Below are 21734 nucleotides of genomic sequence, written 5' to 3' on the forward strand. Positions count from 1 at the left end.
ATAAATAATATGGTGATGCAATTATTTTGTTGTTTTGCTTTTGGTAGAGAGTTTGATTCGGCTAGACCACATATGCTTAGTTGGCATATCTGCCAAGTTGTTTTAAGAGACATGACAGGTAAAACCATCCCTGATTGCGTATGGGCATAATTTATCTTCTTATATTTCTCAATTTTCTTTCCGAGACATAAATCTACAACATACTCATCACTCACATACTAAACGCATTCTTAGCATTTAAGAATCAATCACACTTCACAAGCTTCCTTATATTTCAAAGGTTTTTGTCTTGTATATATTGATTCACGTGGATTGATATAACATGCAGTACTGTAATCAAAGGTTGAAAAATCAAAACAATAAAGTATTTTCTTTTACGGTGAATTCAAATAAATTTATAAATAAACAAGATTATTATATGGTCAAATTGGTCAGATTTTTTTTTTTATATGACAAGGCTATTGGGTTCAAGTTTTGAGCTTGTGCATGTGTGTATTATTGCGTGACTACTGACCATAAACGAATTATAAAATGTTCAAGATTTTCCGAATATTTTTTGGTTTAAAGTTGTAGGAAAGCAATATAGATAAGTTAAACCCTTTAACAAAAAAGGAAAGATGAATAAATAATATATGAAGAGAGAAATAGCCATATACGTTATAATAATCTTGTTCGGTCCACCATGTGGACGCTATATTATCCAAATGTGACTTACAAGCGAGAAACCCACTAGCACTCACATGTACAGTCGACTTATATAAATACGTTGCTTTTTTTATCACATAAAGCTCGTTGTGCAAAAGAACAGAATGGGATCTAAGTTTGATATCGGCGGCACAGTAATGACTCTGCTTCTCTGTTTCTTATTATTATCTATGGTTCCAAAACTTGAGGCCGAGCTCACAACGGTCGACCACGCACCAAACCCCGATGGCTCAGTCGGTTTTCTGGTTATTGGAGATTGGGGTAGGCGTGGACTCTACAACCAATCACAAGTTGCCCTCCAGGTACGTACGTACTACTAAATTACATATACTATATAGAATATAATATATACATATATGTTATACTTAGTAAATTTGATGGAAATATATAGATGGGTAGAATCGGAGAGAAGATGGATGTCGATTTTGTGGTATCGACGGGTGATAACATCTACGATAGTGGGATGAAAAGCATCGACGATCCGGCCTTTCAACTTTCCTTCACCAATATATATACTTCTCCTAGCTTGCAAAAGCCATGGTACTCAGTGTTGGGGAATCACGACTATAGAGGAGATGTTGAAGCACAGTTGAGTCCTGTCCTCAAATCAATAGATAGCCGTTGGACTTGCATGAGATCTTTCATAGTAGACGCTGGTACTAGCCATTACATTTATAAATACGTAGAATATATATCTTACATGTTTTTGTTACATAATCATATATACGAGTTTAATTTCTCACTTCTTGTCTCTAAATTCGGACAGAGATCGTAGAGCTCTTCTTTGTCGACACAACACCTTTTGTAGACGCTTATTTCCTCAATCCAGATGGTCAAACTTACGACTGGAGTGGAGTATCACCTCGAGAATCCTATCTCCAGACCATTTTAACGGTACTTGAGAATACATCATATATGTCTTAACCATTAGTTTTGTAGCTACTAATTATAAAGTTGGCGCTCACATGTACAGTTACTAATTATAATGTGTAGGAGTTAGAAATGGGTCTAAGAGAATCAAGAGCAAACTGGAAAATCGTGGTGGGTCATCATGCCATCAAGAGTGCTTCTATTCATGGGAATACAAAAGAGCTTGAATCTCTCCTCTTACCCATTCTTGAGGTTCATTTTCTTCTCACTCTTATAATTAGAGTTATATCTTCACTGTTTCAAACGCAATTAAAAGAAGAAAAAAGTGAACTTACAATTTTAGTTTTTAATATAAAAAATACTTCTAAACTTTGAGATTTTTATTCAATCCACTAAATATTTTTGCAATTAACAAATAATTTATGGAAAAAAAAATAGTTAAAGTTGTAAATTCGTTCTGAAAAGAAATAAAAGTAACATGTAAAGATTCTTGGATTTGTTTCAGGCGAATAAAGTTGATCTCTATATGAACGGACATGATCATTGCTTGCAACATATTGGCACATCTCAAAGGTAACACCGATCATGTGTTATATATTAGAAACTACAGTTGCGTGTTTGGATAAAGCCCGATAATTGTGGATGATATTTGTATTACTTTCTTGCAGTCCAATTCAGTTTCTAACGAGTGGTGGTGGGTCAAAGGCATGGAGAGGCTATTACAACTGGACAACACCAGAGGATATGAAATTCTTCTACGATGGACAGGGTTTCATGTCAGTTACGATCACTAGAACCGAAATGGGTATCGCTTTTTATGATGTCTCCGGCAATATATTGCACAAGTGGGACACATCTAAAATGTTAGACACTGATTTGTATTTCCCATTATAAACTCATTTGTAAATCACATGAAAAAAATCAATTGAAGCACATATATATATTCTACATATAAATAAGACTCTTATGAGAATACGTTGAAGTCCATGCAGAATATGGAGAATTTATGCACGAGGTCATCCTCATCATGGGATGTATCACACCTGATTTAATTAGCTAAACCAAACCATGGTGTAAATTTAATGCAATTCTTTTTCGATCCATAAATATGTTTGGCCATCGTCAAGATAAAAAGAAATTCAATTTTGATGTCGTTTTAAAAAAAAAATTCAAACCAACATGACAAACGAAACCAGGCCATCAGCAAACAAAATAGCGTAAGTAAGGATGGTAAACAAATCTAAAATTAAGAAACAACTTCCTATATATATTTTAGAAAAGAATTACATTTATAATAATGCTTACAATTTGTTCTCTAAACTATATTTAAGGTTAGGTTAGCCATCGTAGTTAGTGACGATAGTACCTTTTTGGAAGTAGACTGATTCCAAACGCCAATTTGGATAAATATAGATATTGACTTTGACCAAACCAAAAACAGATTCTTTAAGAAATCAAAACTAATCAAACTCACCTACTGATTAGGCACGTGGTTCATGTTCCAACAAAAACGCACCGTTTCACCTGTCAAAAACTCCCCCAATCTCTCTCTCTCTCTCTCTCAGAGCAATTTATATAAAACGTAAGACTCTTTTCTCTCTTTTGGAATCCAAAATCTTTTGTTTTTTCAGACAATGGCGGCTACTACTACTACTACATTGTACAAGTCTTGTCTTCTTCAACCCAAGTCCGGTTCCACCACTCGCCGATTAAACCCTTCTCTCTTCAACCCTCTTCCGAATCCGACGAGTAAGTCTCTCTCTCTCTCTCTCTCTCTCTCGCTGTTTCGGGATAGATGCGTTCCTTATTCCGAATCAAAAAAAAAGTTTCGATTTTTTTGTTTCCTCTGTTTTAGGAGTTTCGGTTTTGGGGAAGAGTCGTAGAGATGTCTTTGCGAAAGCTTCGATTGAAATGGCTTCATCGAACTCCACCACACCTTCCGCTGTTGTCAATACCTCTAAGCAAAATGGTCCTATCATTGTCATTGATAATTACGACAGCTTCACTTACAATCTCTGCCAGGTTTCATTTTCCAACTATCTCAAGTCTCAATTTCATAGTTTTTGGTTTTTGGTCAACCAATCAATTCTATAGGAATGTATTGAAGTATGCATGTTGATTTGATTGTTAGAATCTCATTATTTCACAATACAATCTAGTTTCGACATGGTCATAGAATAGACTATAATGTAATGTAGATTCTCTCTTGTTATGTGATCACTTTCTTTGCTGCCTAAAGTCTTGGTCTTTTAAGTAGAATCTTTTAATCCTGTTCAAAGTTTGAATTGGTGACTGTGTGAGTTGCTAATGTTGACTTTAGATTTGGTTATTCGTTGTTAAAGATCTTACATAATGCACTTAGATCCCAAATATACAATTTGGTGTTCATGTCTTAGTTCTAGTTCGCTTGATGTGGTTTCTTCTGCTTTAGTACAAACAAGAGTTTGAGTTGTATCGTTTTATTGTAGTATATGGGAGAGCTAGGATGCCATTTTGAAGTTTACCGCAATGATGAACTTACAGTAGAGGAGTTGAAAAGGTAAGAAAAGGGAAACTATATATGTGTTCTGTTTATAACGTAATCTGACTAACTCAACTGGTGTTGATTTCTTGATTATAACTCTCCCTCTCTTTGCAGTAAAAATCCAAGAGGGATATTGATTTCTCCTGGGCCTGGTATGTTTTTTGGCCTCTGAAATTTCTTTTCTGACTATCTTTCTGAGATGCCTGGAGAAGAAGTTAGCACCTTTCTTGAATTTGATAGGTGCCCCTCAAGACTCTGGGATTTCCTTGCAAACTGTTTTGGAACTCGGACCTCGTGTTCCTTTATTTGGAGTCTGTATGGGTTTGCAGTGTATAGGAGAAGCATTTGGAGGTTAGTTGCATATAAATAAGACATCTTAATTTCCCCGTGTCGGTGTTCTAACATGGTTTTATTCTTTATGTTATGTATCCACACAACATTTTTGTTTGAACTTTTATCAGGAAAGATTGTGCGGTCACCGTTTGGTGTTATGCATGGGAAAAGCTCAATGGTTCACTATGATGAGAAAGGAGAAGAAGGCTTGTTCTCTGGATTATCCAAGTAATGTAATCATCAGATTATTTTCTGTGTTGTGCTAAAAAGTTTAATCATAAGTCTGTAAATGTGTAGTAAAACGAATCTTGTTGGTCTCTTGCTTTCAGCCCTTTCCTTGTAGGTAGATATCACAGCCTCGTGATCGAAAAAGATACATTTCCCAATGATGAACTCGAGGTTACTGCATGGACAGAAGATGGTCTGGTTATGGCTGCCCGTCACAGGAAGTACAAGCATATACAGGTAAAAAGAAACCCACTCAGTGTTTTCATGTATCTCTTCTTGCCTCCTCCATTTCAAAACAGAACATTCTTGAAGTCTTTATAAAATTGTCCACAGGGAGTTCAATTTCATCCGGAGAGTATTATAACAACCGAAGGCAAGACAATTGTCCGCAATTTCATCAAACTCGTGGAGAAAAAGGAGTCTGAGAAGCTGACATGGACTTAGCCTGAATGAGGAAATCTACAGCTGTTCGAATTAGTGCCTCCCCTGTAATAAATGTTTGCCAATGCAAAATGTTCCTACAAGCTTGGTCAGCCTCCCATTGTTTCTATCATAAATATTCGATTTGTTCCTCCACTTTTTACTTAATTTGTGAAATTTAAAAGAGAAAACTATGGTGATTTCAAGCATGCATAGTGAAAAAAATGTCCACGGGCCTTTCAGTTTTTTATTTGGTTCCTAGCTCAGCAGCAACCTACCTGGAATGTGTATAGTAGTACCTAATTTCACTTCAGGACGGACCTGAAAAGGCTCGATAGTATTGATACACTGGTGTTGGAAACATAACATACTAACTGGATTCCCTTTGTAAGTAAACGCAGAAACAGACATTTTAAGTTGTTTAACCCCAAAATTGGTCTGACAATATATACTTAAAAACCCTGTCATGCTTTGCGTGGGGATGGTGCAATATAATTCAAAGTTGTGGTATATATAAAGTAATATTGCAAGTGAGAAAGTGGGTAGAACGATAAATTGACTACCAGAAGACAATGCGAGAAAACAAAAAAAAATTAATTAACCAAGAAACTTCAACCATGGTCCATGACAAGAACAAGGAAGAATGAAAAAGGGTAGAATAGAAAGATAATGAAAAAGCTGAAATCGTTTGCTAACGAAACTGAGAAGTAGCAGTTTTGAGAGTTGAGATATGAAAGAAACAGGAAACTAAACACATCTATCTTTCCTTTTGAGCAGTTAATTAGTTGAGTTGCACCAAACTGGGAAGGTAAGGAGAAGAGCACACAACCGGGGGACAATATCGACTCGCAAAACTAGGACCGGATGCGGACTGAAAAGGTTCCCCGAGATTGGGAGCGACTCCAAGAGTCACAGGTTTGAAGTATTCGTCTTGTCCACTGATAAAAGCTGTGTGGTAACGAACTCTCTCGGGTAGGTATCCGTCTATGTCAAACACCACAGCGAGTTTCTGTTCCTCGTCAATGAAGAAGGTCCCCCCCACCCAAACTTAATACTCTATAAAATAATAAACACTATAAATTAATAAATTCTGTCAGTCCCAAATCGGACCAGTGTAAAAAATAACAAAATTCAATAACATAATAATTTTTCTGAAATCTTCATATAAAATATGGTCCCCATAATATCATAAATTAATAATCATGTAAATTTACATATATATATATATATATGTATGTAAAGAAAAAAATAATGTATGTTTCTCCTGAAGCTCATATTTACAAAACAACTATTATGTTGTATTTTCAAACTATAATGATATAAAATATTTTGTAACATGTCATAAATATAGCTACATTTTTTTAAGTTTTTAATTTTTAGATATCCATCATTTACATTTTGATAGTTTGATTGACCATTAAAATAAAACAATCTATATTCTTATTCATACATTTAATTTTATGTATGTCATGTCTATATAAGTGAATTTGTCAATTGTATTTGTAATTTATTGTTAATAATGTTTTCTAAAATATTACAAATTCAATTTCAATACCATAAAATCTTAAATATCCAAAATTATTGTTAAAATTGTCTCAATTCATAATTTTTAAAAGTTAAACTATTAAAAATATATCTATAAATTAATAAAATGTCTTGATCCCAACATTATTAATTTATATAGGTTTTACTGTATTAGTGTTTTAGAAAACCAAAACATTACTATATACAGTATGTCTTTTCAAAGAAAGCAATGTAATGTAACCAGGTCCCAAAAAATGGTTGGCTCCAAATGCATTAACGAATACAAAGTACATCTGTTATATGTCCTTTCCTACCAAGGCATATAAAACTATACACGTTTGAAACTAATTAATCGTCCATTTTCTGGCGGGTATAGAGTAACTGATCACCATCACAGATCAGAACCTGGAGGTTGGGATTGTACGGAGAGAGATAAGGAGGTAACATAAGATTACATGAACACCCTTAAATCGTAATCATCTCCCAAATTAGAATTAGAGTAACTATAAACTGTATAAGCTGCTACCTCCTACACAAGTGAAGCCATTTTATCAATACTGCCATCTACAGTCCCAAACTTTTTGGGCAATGCCACTTTTCTTATTTCTTTTTCCTGCTTTTCACAACCCTACAATTTAAAGACCACTATATTTTCTCTTTTTTTTTTTAACACAAAACTAATTATTTTCCTTCTCTAGTTTTTCAGGGAATTGACAATACGACAATTAAAGCGTTAAACGCTAATTTTTTTGGCGAATGAGGAGTGGCATGATTTGTTTAAGGATTCTTTTACGGAGCATCTAACAATGATTGCGTCGGATCATAAACCCCTTTTGGCTGTTATTGAGGATAACACTCGGCAGGGTCAGAGTGGTTTTTGATTTGATAGACGGTGCCTGGACAAGGAGAGTTTCTTTGGTGCGGTTGCTGAGGGTTGGGAGTCTACGCCATGGGAAGCCTCCGCTTCGACTCTGGTGGATAAAATTACCAAATGTCGTCGAGCCATATCTCATTGGCGGAAAGAGCAATTACCTTATAGGCGGGAGACAATTGAGGACTTTAAGTCCAAATTAGCGGTGTTCAAGGAAAATGATGCTACTTCGGTTGATGAAGTTGCGAAGCTTACTTGGATGCTACGGGAGGCGTATAGGGACGAGGAGGTGTCTTGGTATCAAAAGAGCAGGAGTCGGTGGATGAGGTTTGATGACCATAATACCAACTATTTTCATGCTCAGACAAAGCAACGAAGAGTTCGGAACCGCATTGTTGGTCTCCATGACCAGCATGGTACTTGCACGACGGAGGAGAGTGATATCTAAAATATTGCAGTCTCTTATTTTCAGGATTTATTTACTTCCTTGGACACTTCGGATTTTGTGGAGATGCTCGAAGAGGTTCAACCATCTATTACTCTGGAAACGAATGAATTTTTAACTCGGGAGGTTACCGAACAATAGATTAAACACGCACTGTCCATGATTCATCCGGATAAGGCTCCGGGTCCGGATGGGGTGACTGCCCTTTTCTACCATAAAGCATGGGCTACGGTTAAAGCAGATCTAGTGTTGGTTGTTAATTACTTCTTGCAGAATGGGGATTTTGAAAAACGGTTAAATGTGACAAACATATGTCTTATTCCAAAAGTGGATAAGCCGATTAGGATGACGGAGTTATGACCTATTAGCCTATGCAATGTCGGGGATAAAATTGTCTCCAAGGTCTTGTGCTAGCGGCTCCGCTGTATTTTACCATCTCTCGTCTTGGAAACACAATCAGCATTTGTAAAGGGTCGTTTAATTTCGGAAAACATCTTTATTGCTCAAGAAATGCTTCATGACTTACGGACTAACCCTTCTTGTAAGGGGAAGTTCATGGCTATAAAAACGGATATGAGCAAGGCCTATGACCGGGTGGAGTGGTCTTTTATCGAACATTTGCTATGGCGGTTTGGTTTTTGTGAAAAGTGGATATCCTGGATTATGTGATGTGTCACATGGGTTCAATACAAGGTCTTAATCAATGGTCAGGCATATAGTTCCATTATTCCTTATCGGGGGCTGCGTTAGGGGGATCATTTGTCCCCCTATCTTTTCATTCTTTGCACGGTGGTGCTTATCGCACATTTTCGGAATGCATAACAGATGAAACTTCTCACCGGTATCATGGTTTCGACTGCTAGTCCCACCATCTACCATCTCTTATTTTCAGATGATAGTCTTTTTTCTGCCATGCCACGAGGGAGCAATGCGAGGTGGTATTAGAGATTCTTAGGAAGTATGAACGGGTTTCTGGCCAACAAATCAATTTTCAGAAATCTTTGGTCACACATTAGATAATGCGTTGAGAGAGGAGTTAAAAGGAGTTTTGGGGATCACAAATTTGGGTGGGATGGGATCTTACTTAGGGATCCCGGAAACCATGGGTGGGGCTAAGACGAAATTTTTTTCGTTTGTTCAAGAAAAATTGCAAGCAAAGGCAAGTGGGTGGCCAGCTAGACTGTTATCAAGAGGCGGCAAGGAGGTCATGATCAAATCCATTGCTACGGCTGTGCCTACTTTTGTAATGTCGTGTTTTCGGCTACCTAAGAAGTTCACGTGGAAGGTTACTAGTGCGATTTCTAATTTTTGGTGGAGCTCGTCTGCATAGTCAAGAGGGTTACACTCGGTGGCATGAGATAAATTGTGTAATGGTAAAGATGTCGGGGGTTTGAGTTTCCGGTGTTTGGATGATTATAACACCGCTCTGTTGGCGAAGTAGCTTTGCCGTTTGATCACATTACCGGATTCACTTTTTGCACGGGTATTTAAAGGATGTTACTATCGGTATTCTGATCCTTTGGGTCAAATTAAATCTTACTCGCCGTCTTATGGATGGCGAAGTATAGTTTATGCTCGCTTTATGGTTAATAAAGGACTTATTTTAGATATCACTCTCCTCCGTCGTGCAATTACAATGCTGGTCATGGAGACCAACAATGCGGTTCCAAACAACAACAACTTAAAACAAATATTTCTTTTTATGACATGTTAAAAAATATTTTATATTATTATAATTTGAAAATATAACGTAACAATTGTTTTATAGATATGAGTTGTAGAAGAAATATACATTATTATATCAATATATATATATAAATATGTAAATTTACATGATTATTAATTTATAATATCATTGGATCAATATTTTACATAGGTTTCAAAAAAATTATTATCTTATTATTTTATCGATTTTGTTATTTTTTACACTGACCATTTGGGATTAGTAAAATTTATTAACTTATATTGTACATCTGTTATATGTCCTAACCTACCAAGGCATTTGAAACTATACAATTTTGAAAAATCATCCATTTGTGAGCGGCTATAAAGTAATTGATCACCATCACAAATCAGGACCCTGGAGTTTGGGATTGTATGGCGAGATAAGGAGTTATGATTTTGTAATTCATATTTTTGAGATAAGAGCGGCTATAAAGTAATTCATATTTTTGAGGATGCGACATGGTATATCTTGCAAGTGAACAAAGTGACTAGAACAAGCTAGGGAAGAAACAAATAAGGTACTTAACGATTTGAAGGAGGACAAGCTAAGGAAGAAAGAAGGCACTTAACCATCTCATGTACGAAAAGAAAGAATCTTCGACCATGATAAGAACAAGTGGCAAGATCGAGCAATTAAAAGGGGTAGAAAGATACATGACAAAAACCGAAATGTTTTACTTATTAGCTGATAATTAAGTAGAAACGAAACTGAGATTAACTCATCTGCAGATGAGCAGTTTTAAGATGTGCAAGAAACAAAGACTAAGCATCTCTTTCTTTCCTTTTGTGCTGTTGGTTGAGATGCACTAAACTTGGAAGAAAAGAAGAAGAGCAAACAAGTGGGGGAAGATAAATCTTTGGGACATACCCCGAACAAGGAGGTTTATACGGGTTTTTGGGAGCTACTCCAAGACTCACAGATTTGAAGTATCCATCTTCTTTAATGATAAAAGCAGTATGGTAATGAACTCTCTTGGGACCCCTGGGTAGGTATCCGTCTATGTCGAACACCACAACGACTTTTTGTTCCTCGTCAATGAAGAAGGTCCCACCCATATAATGGTCAAAGCGAACACCAGTGCGGGCAAATGGTCTCATTTCCACAGTCAAAAACTTGCTCCAGGACACAGAGTTGGGCTTAATGCTAGTTGTAACCCAAATATGAACTATGTTACATGGAATACCAGAATCCTCATCCTCCTGATATAGCACAGCGAGCTGCTCTTCTCTAACACATGAGAGGGTCACAGTGTCCTCTAAACTCCAAGAGTGAAACGGAAGAGGCAGACGCGGTCCAAATATCTCTCTTGTAAAATCAAAACCGAGCAAGAAATCTTCAATCTCATAGTCATCTACCATAAAATCTCCATTTTCTAGGTACTCTCCACCAGAAAAGCGAGGTGCTCGTGTTGACTCATGAGCATAAAAGTAGGTATTTCCCTTCACAAAGACACCACCTTGAAAAGGATCTATCTGTCAGTCGGGAATGACCTCGAGAACCCTCCATGACCTAAAGTGTAATGCCCGCGAACCAAAACTCTGAGTTTTGGGGGTGGGTGTCGATCGACACTCATGGTGGTGTCGGTCGACACCAAAGTTTTTTGGGTTTACCAGTTTGATTTAATTATCGATTTGGACCGGTTTGGTTTAAGGAAACCATTGAACCAAGGTTTAAAAAGGAGAAAACGACCTAGGGTCGTGTTTTGTTTTGTCTCACGCCGCTTTGAGAGAAAACAAAGAGAGAAATCTGTTCTTGAGGTTCTAGAGAGAGATTGTGAGATTTTAAGGCTTTTTGGGAGAGATCTTGCTGTGGGAGTGAGGATTCAAGGCTAGAAACGTGTGGGAAGTTTGCTGGGAGTTTGTATTCGTTCATTGTTGGTCAGAAACTTCCATGGCTAATCTAAGCCTTTGATTTCCTTGTTCTTGCTTGTTTGTTGTTGTCTTGTATGTTTTCTTGTTGGGGATTGGTTGCTACAGGTTTCTAAGGATGTTTTCGGCTTAGGTTTTGAGTATTGGACGAGTTGGTGGAGTTTGGGAGCGAGATTCGACTCTCGACTTTACAGCAGATCGCAGTTGCAGGTGGAGTGTCGATCGACACCAGCAAAATGGCATCGATCGACACTGTGGGGTAGTGTCGGTCGACACCAATGCCAGTGTCGGTCGACACCTCCCTTCCAGCGAGATGATATTTGTTTTCCTGGTTTGTATGTTTTGTTTGTTGTTTGTTTGGAACATTGCAATCATTGTTGCTTACGTGTATAGCCCAGTAGATGGGAGAATTGCCTCACTGAGTATTTATCAAATACTTATGCATCTCAATTTGTGTTTATGGTGCAGGTAAATGCAAAGTGTGATCGTGGAATCAAGACGATGAAAAGGAGGATGTTCTAGGGACTCGATTGGTTGTTGTCTGGCATTGCTAGGTTGCTAGAGTTGGGTCATTAGAAACATTGCTAGGTTGCTGGTTCTATCTTTCCTGTTGGTTGAATTATTGGATATTGTTTATGTTATAATATTGGTTTATTATTGGATCTTAATTGGATATTGGTATTGGTTATTTCCGTTGTTGGTTGTGATTGTGGTTAGGTGGCTAGTGCATATGAGACCACTAGTTGTAGTTTATTTATTATTATTAATTATTTTTTATTATTAAAAAATGGGTCGGGTCGTCATAAAGTCGTAAATTTCGTACATGCAAACGCCTTTCTCGAACAATCCAAAAACCTCAAGATTTTGTGGTTACGTTTCATGTCGTATCCGAGAGCATAGCTGTCTAGCCTGTGGAAATCTGTTCTGGGGCTGATCCACCATTGTTGCAACAAATAAGGGTTCCAAACCACCAGCCTCGAGTGGTCCTTGGTGACGCATAACAATAACCCGTTGCAGTGATACACTTTAGACATCTCCACATGTTTAAGCCAATATATCTGATTTATAGATATATCAACCAAGTCTTCCTCTTCCTTGTCATTGTTGCGGCAGAGATGGGATCTAATTGAACAAACCTTTGAATCCATCGTCATGAACCCTAAATAACTTTGCCTTGCCACTGACGCTTTACCCAAAATCCATTGTTTGCTTAAAGCGTTCCATAATTTGCAAGTGGATCGGACTGCTCTCAGAGATGTTATCGAAACCCTCTTGAGTATTAGGGATACAATATCCCATAGGATCTTAAGTGGTATATATAAGATATGGGTCTCTGAGTCTCTCCACTCATAGCTAGGTTTTGAGTTGGAAGCCCACAATCTAATATGGTATCAGAGCCCGCCGATTCATGCCCGAACATACCGAGATTGATGCTTAGAAAAACCATCATCTCGAGGGAGCGTATTAGAGATACAATATCCATATGATCTTAAGTGGTATATATAAGATATGGATCTCTCCACTCATAGCTAATTAAGGTTTTGAGTTGGAAGTCCACAATCTAATAGTGAGTATCTTCTCCTATACCAATTTCGGTGGAAGATCGCGCATACTTTTCATTCTTTTTTTCCGGCTCTCGTCATTGTTCCGACTGTTCGACTGAACACAAGAAGCTACACATGAATTAGGGATTCGTCTTTTTTTTTTGGTGACAATATACATATATATATATATATATATATGTTAACTTAGTAGGTTTCGTATTCAAAACGAAATATACTCTATTCACTTTTGTATGTGTAAATTCAACTTAAAAAAAAATGCAAATTCTTTCCATTTTTCTTTACTCCTTAGCATCTAGATTTCAATAATTAACTTTGTTACAATGATATTTTATGTAAATGTTTATCTAAAGACAGAGCAACATTAACATTAACATACAGTACTTATATACAAGTGACGTGCAAATAGGTGGTGCATTCATTACCACTACACCACTTAATTTACCAACAAGTTTAATGTAAAATCAAAGCAATTTTCTAGTTCATCTAGTGCAGTTGCACCACTCCCAACCAAGGCAAGCAACGATAACACAGTATCAAAGAGGTCTATATGGTCTTTTGTGGCATGTCTCGATTAGATTTTTATGTGTTTCTGTCAAATATCATCATGACTTAGATTTTGTGTATTTCTACCTTTACTCTCTTAAGTTAATAATAGCAATAACTCTAATCAAATCATCTCACTCACAGAAATCTTATCAAATCAAATCGGCGAGAGTGAGAGATGAGAATAGTCGACGAGATCTGTAACGTAGCGTGTGGACAGAAGAGAGATGGACTGAGCAGATCATTAGTGAAAATCAAATCAAAATTGCATTTTAGTTATATGTTTTCGTCTTCCAATAACATCCTTATAGATACAACGACCCCAAAGCTACCTATTCTCTATAACCTATCTTGTACACGTGTCTCACAGGGAAAAGAGTGAGAAAAATCGGTTTAGGTGACCGTTTAATTTGTCAAAATATTATTTTTCCACAAGATTTTAATCCTCACCCACTTCCCCTTGTATAAAATGACGACCGGTTACATTGGTTGGTGAGATGATGTAGATTATGTTATCTGGACACAGAAGTGTGGGAAAACTATGAATGTTTATATATTTATATATAGAGAGTATTGATTTCACTAGTTCATCAGTGTCTGCTTGATTTAGATTGATCCTCTTATACAAGACAAGAGTCTCCGACTTTAGACAGAACAATACATGTTATGTTCTCTAGTTCATCAGTGCCCGCTGAGGAACGATTCCTATGAATTTGATTTTTTGTTTTTATTTTAGTAATTTTTAAAATTTTAAAGGTATTTTCGTTTTTTGGTAACATTTAATCAATCAAAAATAAACATACCCAACAGGCTTAATAAAGCCCAAACCAAAGCCCCCAAAACCTTCCTTAATATATGCCTATCCATCCCATCATTATTTCACAATTGCATATTTTTTATTTACTTTTGGTATATACTTTCATAACTTTTTTTTTTGTTAACTCAGAGTAAATGCCCAAACCTATGGAAAGATCCAAGACTAATCTATGTGGAGAGGGTATCCCACAGGTAGGGTCCCCCAGGTTTGCAAATGGATCGTAAGCAATGGGCCCGTACTGATATGGCCAAAGGGATAATCGATCACTGACCTGGACCAACAGGGCGACTCTTCCTTCCAAAATAAAACTACTAGCTCACCACCTCGTGGTTTACTTTCATAAGTTTTTTTTTCAAAAGGTTGTAACGTAATTTATGGTTCCAATACCACTGTGATTAATTTATTTTCTCTCCATATGCATATGTAAGAATTTCCATGTGTATATAAAAATATACTAGGATTCATTAATCTGGACTATTTTCATTGTATTGCGCGTGAATGTAGTGCAATTTGAGATTGAAAAACACAATAAACTAAAAAAAACTTTGAATTATCATCAAAGAAGCATCACAAGCAACAATAAGACAATATCAAAGAGGTCTATAGTAAAACCTCTAATGTAAAAAATACAAAATTCAAGAAGGTAATACGTTAATAATTTTTTAAAAAAATTTCATGTGAAATATGATCCCAATAATATCATAAATTAATAATCATATAAATTTACATATATATATATATATATATGCTTTTATAATAATGGATCGTTTAGTATTTTGAATTTTCTCCTAGAGCTTATATCTTTATAGATCTTTGGTGATTTTCGTAATCTTATAGATTCAGATTAGATATAGCGATCTTTGTTGATAGATTAGGCATAGAGATCTTTCTTGATAGAATCTTTTTTGATTTTCGTAATCCAGATTCTTAATCCAAATATTTTCTAAATGTTTTTTTTTCAGGATGATCCTGATGATAATTTAACTTTCTGGGATATCAAAGGTGTTCAAGTTCCCAGACGTCTTAGCTGTCAACACGTTAAACCAATACTCATGCGTTTTTTGCATCAAAGAGGAATGCTCGGTGACCTTTACATCTTGGGAGTTGTAGGCTTCTTAGAACCTGATCGCATCACCTCTAGGATCCATAATGCGTTATGGGATGAAGACATCCGAATATATAACATGAATATCCGTAAGAATTTTTTTTTTGTTTTTTTTTGTGTGTTTACATTTTTCAAGTAAATATATATTTATTTTTCCTCTTGATTTTCTTCCCAGAGGGTCGTGGAAATCAAGCAGCTGATAATTTTCTATGCGGATATGATATGAGCTCATATTGTAGAGCTCATATTGTAGAATTTTCTAGTCTCGTTGATATTATAGTGAAACGGGAGAGACATACGCGGACCAAATGTCTCTGTTGTGAAATCAAAAAAGATAAAGAAATCTTCAATATCCGTTAACTCTACATCTTCATCAGCTGCAAAATCCTGCCCATAAACAACTGGTGAAATTATCTACTCAATTACAATGATTTTATGACCAACTCAATCAAAGTTGAGAAATTAAAAAAAATATATATAACATAATAGAAATAAAATTTTGAATATTATAATCATGATGGTATATATAAATTCATAGATAATTCAGATATACAAAATAAAGACTTTATAAACAATCTAAAACATGACATATGTCATAATCACGTTAAAGATCGATGCCTTATTTATCGCATTTTACCAAAATTACTTATAACTATGACATCATCTCAAATATTCTCAAATAGTAAGTTCTCAACTTATTTCTACTTGAATCAAAAGTTCTCATATATTTCTCTATATACCTTGATTTAAACGGTTTACGAACCAAATTCGATAGAAAGCCACATAAATCAGGTTTAAAACCAATTTTAAAACGATTTACCTTTCCAACTTCCTAAATTTCAAAATTGCTTCTCAATTACTCGATCAAGCAGCTCTTGTTTCATTACGAGAATCATTGACATTATTTAGAAAATAAAACTCTAGATTTTGACCAAATACATCAACCACCGACTAATCTTTGAAACTTATAAAGCTACTAACTATACAATCACTTTTGGAACCTCCATCAGTGTCTCTATCCTCTATTAATTTAACGGGCTTTATATACTTTGATTTCATTTCATTGCATCTGATAGCTTCCATTAAAGAACCCACACGAATAAAAGATCCACAATAGATCAGCAAAATTATATCAGAAAAAAAAAATCAAAGATTAAAGCTTTTGATGTAAACATGTAAATTTAATGTAGATATAATGTTATTTTCTTAATTAGGTGTTCCTATTACGTTTCAAAAATAATAATTCTTTTGACATAACTTATGTTATTCTTTTTAATTTTGTTATTCACTATTTTTTTATTAATAATAATATACATGCTTAATAAATTATTTTTTGGTTTATACATGTCAAAATCTAATTGAGAAAACATATGTAGTATAATTAGCATACAATAGAAAATATATTAGTTTTCTCAATTTTACTTTTTGATTTAGGAATTTTTTTTAGATACAATGATGTAAATTTTATGTAGATTTAATGTTATTATCTTAATTAATTGTTTGAAAATAATATTTTAATGTTCTTATCTTAATTAGCTGTTTTTAAAAAATAATAATTTTTGACAAATATCAACATCTCATCAGTATACTTGACACGTGTCATAATCCAGTTAATGACTAACTTTGAAAACCCATATATAAAGTGGGTTGAATAAAAATTACAAAAAAAAAAAAAAAAAAAAAAAAAAAAAACAAAATTCAACGATCATATTCTAGTAGGCTTAATAGAGCCCAAACCAACAAACTAAGGTTGCGAAAGGATTAACAAACAATTAAACAGAAAGGATCAAAACTTATGCAGACTATGGTTCACAACGAGCACATACTCTTCAGTCAATGGTGAGATGACGTGCTAAGTCAGTGTGCAGTGTATGGCCCGCCTGCATTTGAAAGAGAATATTCTATTAGAAAACTGATCTCTTTAGAATGTCAAGAAAACTAGAAAATTTACAAAAACTATTTGCCTTATATGCGACTATGTGAGCCACGGGGAGTCCTCCATTTCCGTCTCGTCCTAAAAGGGAGAGGTCACCAATTAAGTCAAGGATCTTATGTCGACATGCTTCATTATCAAACCGCAGAGGAGGGTTCATCCATCCATGCTTGGCACTGCATTAGTGATGGCTTCAGTTAAAAATTTTGTCTCTTTGGCCATTCAAAATGCAAGCTTATTTACCTACAAACGATGGCGTTATCCAGAGAACCTCCTTTAATGAGCCCTGCTTCACGCATGCGCTCCACCTGCAAAAAAAAAAAAGAACACCCAGACACAGATGGTTGAAGAAGGAACATCAGTTTACTGATTCTAAAGCTCCTAAGCAACAACAATGGAACTAACCTACCTCTTCATAAACACAGAAGGTTCTTGATGGTGCGATATCCTTTGCAAAGGAAGACTCATGGATAGGTCTCCAAGAAAACCATTGGCAGCCTATAGCAGGCACCTATAAAGTTCATCATCATACACAACATACCGAGTCAATAACAGTCTAAGCACAAGCAGAAATAGAAGATTCTGTTCTTCTGTATTCCTCAAAAATGCCATTAGACCGAACCTGTGGGAAGTCGATAACACAAGTGATCCGAGTCTCAAGAGCTGGAAATGCAGTAACAAAAGAATCGTTCTTGAAAACGTACACAGGCTTGTTCACATGTGCTACCATCTTATCCACACTTTCCCCAACATGGTTTTGAGCCACGTTTATGCCAACTCCTTCTATCGCATTGACCCACTCTTTAGCTGATCCATCAAAAATAGGGACCTGTTCACTTGGTTAGTGTTCCCTACACTCATCTCTATCTTATGGACCAAGTCTCTAAACCAATCTATAGCATACAAATCCAATCAAAGCAGTAACAGGAGACATTAAGTCAACCTATGATTACTCAAAATGTATGTGTGTATTCATGTAACAAACCTCGACTTCTTGATCATCTGAACTTTGGCTTTCGATTTGAATCTTGCAATTATCAACTCCCTTGGCCTCAAGAGCTGATAACAAATGCTCAACTGTTCGGATTTTGAGCTCATCTTTCAACAGCGTAGTGCAAAGAGGCGACTCCTGAGCAAATTCAATCGACGCAGGGATGACTCTGGATCGAAACTCGAAGTATCTACCAGCTCCGGCGATCTCCGGGATTAGCTTAACCGTCGAAATCTTACCGGAATGCAGAGCTTTACCTTTCACCTCCACAGATCCCGCGAGAGTTTGCTGTAATCGTCCACTCTACAGTAACGAACCACAAGTAAAAAAAAAAAACACTCTTAATGATTCCAATAGATATATAAAAAAGTCGTCTATACATGAAAGCGTTAGCGAGAGAGGTGTACCGGATTCAAAGAGACTGCCGGCGACGACGACGACGACGACGCGGTGGAGGAGGAGAATCGGATCCAAGTGTTGAGAAACGACGGCTTAGTGGCTCGGACGGCGACGGAGAGTCTCATTGATTCGGCGTCGGATCAGTTACCCAACCAGGGATTATTGATTTAACATTTAAGTTAAGTACAGTAAGCTGCTAAAACCGGGATCAAGAGTAAGCTTCACTTAACCGGATTATTGATATCACTATTTAAGTAAAGTATGAGTTCTAAACCGGATTAATAAGTATGAGTAAGCTTCTAAACCGGGATTAATAAGTATGAGTAAGCTTCTAAACCGGGAACAGGAAACAAATAAGGTAGTCCCATCCCATGTCGAAGGTGCAATGCTCAATTGAATAAAAAGAACATGTGGCAGGAGCAATTTTTAGATATCAGTTGACTAATAGAAACGAAACTGAGAAATTGACTTGTTGTCTGATCTAATCATCTCTTTCTTTTGTTTACGTGACTCGTTTTTCTGATGACACAATTAACATACGGTTAGGACAGATTATATTTGTAGATAAAGACTACAAAAGAAAACAGTTGTGTAATACAATTTATGAAATCCATATAAAACGATATTCATATAAAATGTATTATGTAGATTATATATTTACAACTACTGATTTCAAAATAATCAAATTTACACATAATAACAATTCATTTGCAAATACAAGAAACAAACAACCAAAACCTGTAATTTAAAAAAAAAACATATATCTTACAATAAATGAACAAAAAAAAACTTGATAATAAAAAATATCACTAAATACAAAAACAAATTGTCCAGATTAATAAATCCTAGTATATTTTTATAAAAATGGGAATTCTTACATATGCATGACAAAATAAATTAATCACAGTGGTATTAGAATGGAACCTATAAGTTACGTGGAAAATCGGTAATTTCATACCTCAGCTAAGGGGGTATGTTCAATTCCTACAAGATGTTTAAACCTGCGTGAATCCATACATTAAGTTAAATAAAATTAAAATTCACAACTCCAACTCTTCAAACTGTGCTAATACATACCTAAGTTATAACGGTGTTAAGAAATCGTTAACGGCTTCTGAATTGGAAATAAAACTTCTGACGGTGATATGAAAGGTTGTCGTTTTGAAAAAAAAAACAAAACTTTTTTTGGTCAAAATGACGTCGTTTCCTTCCTTCTTCTTCTTTCTCTTTCCCCACTCGCGTTTGTTCAAGTCTCGACTCTTGTTTCTTTCATTTTATCAGAAACCTGAGAATTTCTTTCTCGAGAATTTAACCCAGCTCTCTCCTTCGTTTCTATATTCGGATCTACATTTTCTTGTTTTTGATTGAGGTGGGATTTTGTTGAGTCCATACCCAAGGAATTTGGGTTTCTGCGATTGAACCGGCTGCAGAAGAAGAGGATGGAGAACACAGAGTGCGCTAGGGTTGTCGTTAGAATTTAGAATAGGTTGTAATCTTTGGGATTTGATTCTTGTTTCAATTTTGCAAATCCAATTTTATGCGTGAATGAGAAATTATTAAATTTTTCCTAAGATCATTATCGTCGGAGTTGACTCCCGAAATCGTCGTTGGTGACTTTGAACTCGGAAGCGGCACTGTCTTCTCCGCCTTGAAATCTCCGGCGCTGATCCAATTTTCGTCAAAGGCTCTTGGCATCACTCTTGTTTTGATATCTCCATCACCGATGTCTCCTCCTCTTGGATTTGCAATGGTAAATAAAACCCCTAAGTTCATACTGTCACTAATCTTTTTCTCGGATTTGACGTTTCTTTGGGGTTTTAATCGGAATTGAAGCAACAGAGGAGGAGCTTTCGGAGCGAGCGAGCGAAAAAAGGAAGAAGAAGAACAAAGAAGAAGAAGAAGGAAGGAAGCGACATCGTTTTGACCAAAAGAAGTTTTTTTTGGTTTTTCTAAACGACGTCATTCATATGTGGCGTCCACGTTAGATACCGTTAACAATTTCTTAACACCGTTACGACTTAGGTATGTATTAGCACAGTTTGAAGAGTTGGGGTTGTGAATTTAAATTTTATTTAACTTAATGTATGGATTTACACAGGTTTAAACATCACGTAGGAATTGAACATACTCTTGGGATATGAAATTACCGATTTTCCTAAATTAGGTTACAAACATATTAAAAACAAAAGTTAAGAAAGTATATACCAAAAGTAAATCTATAATATGATGGGCATATATTAAGGAGTGAGTGGTATTAGGATCAAAGTCTCACAAGACTGCCTCCACTCATTGTTTGATTCTTCAAGGCATAGCAAAGAAGTGGCACATGGGTGCACGCAGCTTTCTTCCCTTTGCTTCCCCCCTTTTCCCCCTTTTTCATCTTTATTTTATTCTTTCCTTTCAAATCATTTGGTGACGACGTCGCGGTAAAACATGGACCGCTTTTATCTGTTAACTACTATCTAACAAATAGTTTGCGTACCTACAAAATAATGGTTACAAGAAACAGTAACGAATCTGCGGTATACAAAAACTAAGTACGTAATCCACCACTAAATTATGCATGACATCTATTTAGCAATCGTACCCATCACACTAAAAAGATTAGTTTATACTAAGTTTAGTGTGTTATAATATTTTCTGTCTCTAAAACGTAAGAGAATAGTTCTCATTTTGAGTAATGGAGTTCATCCCATTCTCTCCCTAAGCTAAATGATGCCTAAAATGTTGTATTCATAAGAAAGTGTACCTCTCTCGAGTTTAGCCTTCCAAAACATATGGTACTAAAGTAGTCTACATGTCAGTATTTGAGTCATAATGTGTTCGGTGCAGTGCAGGCTGTGCAGCTAGTTATTTTAGCTACTACA

General features: G+C 35.8%; 3 protein-coding genes and 1 pseudogene across 9 annotated transcripts; 2 read left to right on the forward strand and 2 right to left on the reverse strand.

Annotated features, from left to right (window-relative positions):
- Positions 1–634: 634 nt before the first annotated feature.
- Positions 635–2531, forward strand: LOC104776728 (Calcineurin-like metallo-phosphoesterase superfamily protein). The gene is made up of 6 exons (XM_010500837.3): positions 635–1007; positions 1097–1361; positions 1472–1599; positions 1699–1827; positions 2081–2148; positions 2244–2531. Exons 1-6 carry the CDS (start codon positions 810–812, stop codon positions 2467–2469), a joined length of 1014 nt encoding a protein of 337 aa, XP_010499139.1. The 5' UTR covers positions 635–809; the 3' UTR covers positions 2470–2531.
- Positions 2532–3051: 520 nt separating this feature from the next.
- Positions 3052–5993, forward strand: LOC109124662 (anthranilate synthase beta subunit 1, chloroplastic). The gene is made up of 8 exons (XM_010500838.3): positions 3052–3324; positions 3431–3597; positions 4044–4114; positions 4214–4251; positions 4340–4450; positions 4561–4660; positions 4762–4897; positions 4994–5993. Exons 1-8 carry the CDS (start codon positions 3210–3212, stop codon positions 5102–5104), a joined length of 849 nt encoding a protein of 282 aa, XP_010499140.2. The 5' UTR covers positions 3052–3209; the 3' UTR covers positions 5105–5993.
- A 4079-nt stretch (positions 5994–10072) lies between these two features.
- On the reverse strand, positions 10073–12683 carry LOC104778889 (F-box/kelch-repeat protein At1g24800-like; annotated as a pseudogene). Its single transcript, XR_015591515.1, has 2 exons — positions 12318–12683; positions 10073–11162 (listed from the first exon to the last, which is right to left on the reverse strand). The product of XR_015591515.1 is annotated as an F-box/kelch-repeat protein At1g24800-like (transcript).
- A 4463-nt stretch (positions 12684–17146) lies between these two features.
- LOC104776730 (putative UDP-3-O-acyl-N-acetylglucosamine deacetylase 1, mitochondrial) lies at positions 17147–19081 on the reverse strand. Of its 6 annotated transcripts, none has more exons than XM_010500839.3 (7): positions 18876–19077; positions 18463–18771; positions 18100–18306; positions 17887–17988; positions 17721–17785; positions 17509–17653; positions 17147–17424 (listed from the first exon to the last, which is right to left on the reverse strand). In XM_010500839.3, the coding sequence occupies exons 1-7, from the start codon at positions 18990–18992 to the stop codon at positions 17374–17376; spliced, it is 996 nt and encodes a 331-aa protein (XP_010499141.1). In that variant the 5' UTR covers positions 18993–19077; the 3' UTR covers positions 17147–17373. The 6 variants fall into 6 exon arrangements, 5 of the variants coding, with proteins under 5 accessions (XP_010499141.1, XP_087359009.1, XP_087359014.1 ...); XM_087502883.1 differs by having other exon boundaries at positions 18100–18284; positions 18876–19062; XM_087502888.1 differs by lacking the exon at positions 18876–19077 and having other exon boundaries at positions 18100–18231; positions 18266–18284; positions 18463–18603.
- Positions 19082–21734: the final 2653 nt, after the last annotated feature.

The sequence above is a fragment of the Camelina sativa genome, chromosome 3, assembly GCF_030686135.1.
Source record: "Camelina sativa cultivar CO46 ecotype springtype chromosome 3, ASM3068613v1".
Taxonomy (NCBI): domain Eukaryota; kingdom Viridiplantae; phylum Streptophyta; class Magnoliopsida; order Brassicales; family Brassicaceae; genus Camelina; species Camelina sativa.

What these genes read in the sequence shown, in the direction of transcription:
- LOC104776730 (XM_010500839.3), bottom strand. Translation starts at nt 18,992, where the DNA reads ATGAGACTCTCCGTCGCCGTCCGAGCCACTAAGCCGTCGTTTCTCAAC. An exon ending in CCTTCTGTGTTTATGAAGAG is followed by an intron (nt 17,786 to 17,886) that starts GTAGGTTAGTTC and finishes TTTTTTTTGCAG; the next exon opens with GTGGAGCGCATGCGTGAAGC. An exon ending in CTCACATAGTCGCATATAAG is followed by an intron (nt 17,425 to 17,508) that starts GCAAATAGTTTT and finishes TTTCAAATGCAG; the next exon opens with GCGGGCCATACACTGCACAC.
- LOC104776728 (XM_010500837.3), top strand. Translation starts at nt 810, where the DNA reads ATGGGATCTAAGTTTGATATCGGCGGCACAGTAATGACTCTGCTTCTC. An exon ending in AATCACAAGTTGCCCTCCAG is followed by an intron (nt 1,008 to 1,096) that starts GTACGTACGTAC and finishes GGAAATATATAG; the next exon opens with ATGGGTAGAATCGGAGAGAA. An exon ending in TCCTCTTACCCATTCTTGAG is followed by an intron (nt 1,828 to 2,080) that starts GTTCATTTTCTT and finishes GATTTGTTTCAG; the next exon opens with GCGAATAAAGTTGATCTCTA.
- LOC109124662 (XM_010500838.3), top strand. Translation starts at nt 3,210, where the DNA reads ATGGCGGCTACTACTACTACTACATTGTACAAGTCTTGTCTTCTTCAA. An exon ending in TCACTTACAATCTCTGCCAG is followed by an intron (nt 3,598 to 4,043) that starts GTTTCATTTTCC and finishes GTTTTATTGTAG; the next exon opens with TATATGGGAGAGCTAGGATG. An exon ending in GGAAGTACAAGCATATACAG is followed by an intron (nt 4,898 to 4,993) that starts GTAAAAAGAAAC and finishes AATTGTCCACAG; the next exon opens with GGAGTTCAATTTCATCCGGA.